General features: G+C 42.2%; 1 protein-coding gene across 1 annotated transcript; it reads left to right on the top strand.

Annotated features, from left to right (window-relative positions):
• Positions 1–1,622: 1,622 nt before the first annotated feature.
• LOC129185777 (transcription factor HES-5-like) lies at positions 1,623–2,719 on the top strand. The gene is made up of 2 exons (XM_054783239.1): positions 1,623–1,703; positions 1,811–2,719. The coding sequence occupies exons 1-2, from the start codon at positions 1,641–1,643 to the stop codon at positions 2,219–2,221; spliced, it is 474 nt and encodes a 157-aa protein (XP_054639214.1). The 5' UTR covers positions 1,623–1,640; the 3' UTR covers positions 2,222–2,719.
• The last annotated feature ends 1,140 nt before the right edge of the window (positions 2,720–3,859 follow it).

The raw sequence follows: 3,859 nt of genomic DNA, 5'->3' as shown, positions 1-3,859 counted from the left end.
GTGCACGGCAAATGGACACTAACATTCTGGTGAAAAAGTACAGTACTGTCTCTGAATAAAAATAAAAACACTTGGTTACTTATGACTCTGAACTAAGATTTGATGGACACACGCTTCAGTGAAAACCCCAAAGATGCTTGCATCAGTTCCGGTTTATTCTACTCAGCTAGTGTGCAACTTCCTGTCTACATTTAATGCATCGATCCGCGTTGGGTAGACATTCTTTCACTAAAGTCTGGTCAGAAACATACCAATGTCATCAAAATGCACTACTGTGAATTTGGTTGAAAAATCATGATATATCAGGTGATTTTATATCTACATTTAAACACAATTTACACACGTGCACCCTGGCATGTCAAATCAGGTTTGATCTAGATTGGGCCCAGACTGATTGCTCGTCTAAACGCAAACAAGGTAAAAATCTAGTTTAACATCCAATTGCAGTGTGCGTTTTTCCCAGATGTCAAACATCGTTAGGATAGGTTGAAATGCTTCGTGCCTCTGTTGGATCTTCATAGCTGGAAGGTATTTAAAATGTCTCCTGGCGCCAAGGAAGCCAACTTTGCATAGAACTCATTACTATGATTTCATAGACACGTGATTCAATGAAAACCTCATTGATGCATGCATTTTTTAGGGTTGTTATGTTTTCATCCATTTCAATTGTATTGTTTTTTCACAACTTCCTGTTTACACATTCTTTTGATGACCCTTAAAATCTTGTATGAAACCCACGGATGACATCATAAAAAAGACTACATCCCCTTTCTTCCAGTACTTATTTTACTCAGGCCCCAAAATAATTACATATCTGCTCATTTTATATCTAAACGTATACAAAATCAGTACACTGTACACTGTAATCCAAATCATGTTTTACCCGGACTGTATCCACATTGATTTAGCATCTAAATACAATGCCAATGATGTCATCATATGTTTAAAATAAATCCCTACTATTTGAATTAGACCAAACAAATATGCAAAATTTTACCTAAACTTAAAAAAAAAGATGTATGTGCATGCCCTGTTATATCAGATCTAGTTTAATCCAGGTTGACACCAGATTGCCTGCACTTCTAAACACAACCAGGAATGAAATCAAACGTAACCTCCATGTGAATGCATTTATCTTACGTCTTCATGTAATTAGAAAAACAAACAAAAAGAGATATCTCTTTATGCTCTCACTGGGTATGTGGATTGTGTACAAAGAGCTTCTTAGTGTGTAAGAAGCTGATGGGCTTCTCTATCCGCCACGTGTGCCCACCGGCCCCCACACTTCATTACGTCATGTTGCAATGACACAGGAGCGCAACGTGCTTCTCTCTGGGGGTCACCACTTTCCCATATCAACACAAGCAATGGGTCAGTCCCACCTTCCCCTCCTACACGGCTTCTTTTCTCTCCCTGTCTATCCCTCCACCTGCTCCCCGGAGACACACTCCATTGTCCCCCGGGGGCCATAAACACTTCATTGAGCATGTGGCGGCCCTTCCCAGCCTCGCCATTGGCTGAGGGAGTGTGAGAACCTCCAGCGAGCCACAGACCCACACATTCATATGGAGATTGGCGGGTATAAATAGAGGGGCTGAGGCTCTGAGGAAGGCACATCAGACTCTCTCGCTCTTCCAAGCATGGCTCCTACTGTTTATGGATCAGCTAACTTCTCCAAGGAACACCTGACTTCATCTCACAAGGTAAACACTGCTCCTCATTTGCACTTATTCATCTACTATTTTGAACTAGCGTCAAAACGTAGAGGATTCAAGTGGATTAAATGTTTTTTGCTCTTTTTTTTTCCTAGCTGAGAAAGCCAATGGTGGAGAAACTGCGGCGAGACCGCATCAACACCAGCATTGAGCAGCTCAAGTCCCTGCTGGGCCCAGAGTTCCTCCGACAGCAGCCCGACTCTAAGCAGGAGAAGGCAGACATCCTGGAGATGGCCGTGTGCTACCTGCGCACCTGGCAGCAGCAAAAAGCTAGCGTGTCATCCTCCGCCAATGACGGCTACGCTCACTGCATGCACCAGGCTGTTGACTTCCTCTCACGTTGCAAGATGCAGACCCCGGTCCAGAGGCGCTTGCTAGGACACTTCCAGGACCTGCAGGTGTCCAGGGGAGCTCCTTGCAGCGTGTCCCCACCGGGATCACCCTTCCAGGGCAGCTCTACTAAGGGAGCCGGCCCAACCGGTGTCACCCTGTGGAGACCCTGGTAGTCACTTACTAGAACCAGAACCACAAGACTCAATGAAGTCAAGTTCTTTTGGGTCACTGTGTGGCCAAATGTAATCCTTTGGGAGGACTCTATGATGTTCATGTGGTCATCATGTGACCTTTATGTGTATGTTTGTCTTGTCTTTGACCATGTCAATTTATTTTCATCACACCCACATTGGGTTTCATTTACTGAAGTGTCTGAGACACACTTTTAAGTAACGTGCTTCTTTGATACCGTGTATCATTTAAATCATCATCCAAACATGCATCCTATGGATTCACTCACGTTGTCAATATATTGATCAATTTATTGATTTAACACTATTGCCACTATCTGTAACCATTATTTGTGGTGTTTTTAATGTGTCGTGTCAATGCAGCTGTGTTGATTTAATGGATGTTTTGTCATCTTCTACGAAATACCTTTTAGAAAGGAATCATGTGCTTCCTAGAGAAGTTTGCTCTGAAAATAAATGAAAAACTTCATATGAAGTTTTTGCAAGTCACACATGCACGTCGTGCCTTTTGATTCGTTTTCAGTCCAGGGAATGATGTTTAAATACTCAGTGAAGTGAATTCATGCTTAAATGTTAGCTTGAGTCAAATACATCACATCATCACAAGGTAATACTGGTAATTATCTGTGTGCCTTTGATTAACTAAACAAGTTGAGGTTATTCCTTAAATCAGAGGTGTCCAAACTTTTTCCACCAAAGGCCGCATATTGAAAAAGCAAAGCATGTTGGGGGCCATTTTTCAGTTTGTTAAAAGAATACTCAAACCAGTCCAATAATCCAATATGCTTATTTATGTTTCTTTGAAATGTTATTAGCGTCAACATTATTTTTTCTCCTTTCGTTATTCTTTTTTTTACTGTAATTGTATTTTTAGAATAAAAATTGAGCAGCGGGCTGCACTTCAAGGCACCCTGCCTTAAATACTTCCACTGTAGCGCATCAAAACATTACAAGAGGGGTGGAAAAAAAAAACAATTTATTAGAATAAAAGAGAATTCAGGAGTGCGTGCAATCAATTTGATGCTACCTGCTTCCATTGCTATCATTCTGCATAACACTGCACATTTTAAAGATTTTAGCATAGATGACCCTTAAATTCTGATAGATGTGAAATTTGCTTGTGCACGGCGCAATGTTTATGAATATGACTGTAGGTCAGTAGTATAACTAATCAATAAATACATATATTCTATCCCATATATTCTTATATAATGAACTCATATTTGCCATGCATCCACTCCTGCCATGCCATTTTTTTTTTGTGTAGGGGCAAATGGACGCCATCCCCCCTGCCTCCCTCCCTCTGTCCACATGTGGTGGGCAGGGGCGTGCTGTGCTGCCTCGTGCTTGAATTATGTGTCAAGTGCCTCTCAAAAAGTCTTTCACAACTATTTGTGTGTGTGTGTGCGCACAACTTGCTGCATTCCTTTCCACGGACTTTCTCAGGGTCTGGCAGGTCGAGCCAGATGGTCCTGCAGGCTCTAGCTGCCCCCGCCTGCCGCCCTGTTCCCAACAAGAGATCAAACAGCGTAGCTAATGTGATGTGTAACTAGACACACTTCCATTGTTCCTGTCCAAGGGACCGCTGAATGGGTTCAGACTGTGGGAAACCACAGAGAA

This window comes from Dunckerocampus dactyliophorus, chromosome 1, assembly GCF_027744805.1.
Source record: "Dunckerocampus dactyliophorus isolate RoL2022-P2 chromosome 1, RoL_Ddac_1.1, whole genome shotgun sequence".
Classification (NCBI taxonomy): Eukaryota; Metazoa; Chordata; class Actinopteri; order Syngnathiformes; family Syngnathidae; genus Dunckerocampus; species Dunckerocampus dactyliophorus.
This window is presented reverse-complemented; position numbering and strand designations above follow the sequence as displayed.

Coding starts and splice junctions, on each gene's coding strand:
- LOC129185777 (XM_054783239.1), top strand. CDS start 1,641: ATGGCTCCTACTGTTTATGGATCAGCTAACTTCTCCAAGGAACACCTG. Junction 1,704..1,810: donor ACCTGACTTCATCTCACAAG/GTAAACACTGCT, acceptor TTTTTTTCCTAG/CTGAGAAAGCCAATGGTGGA.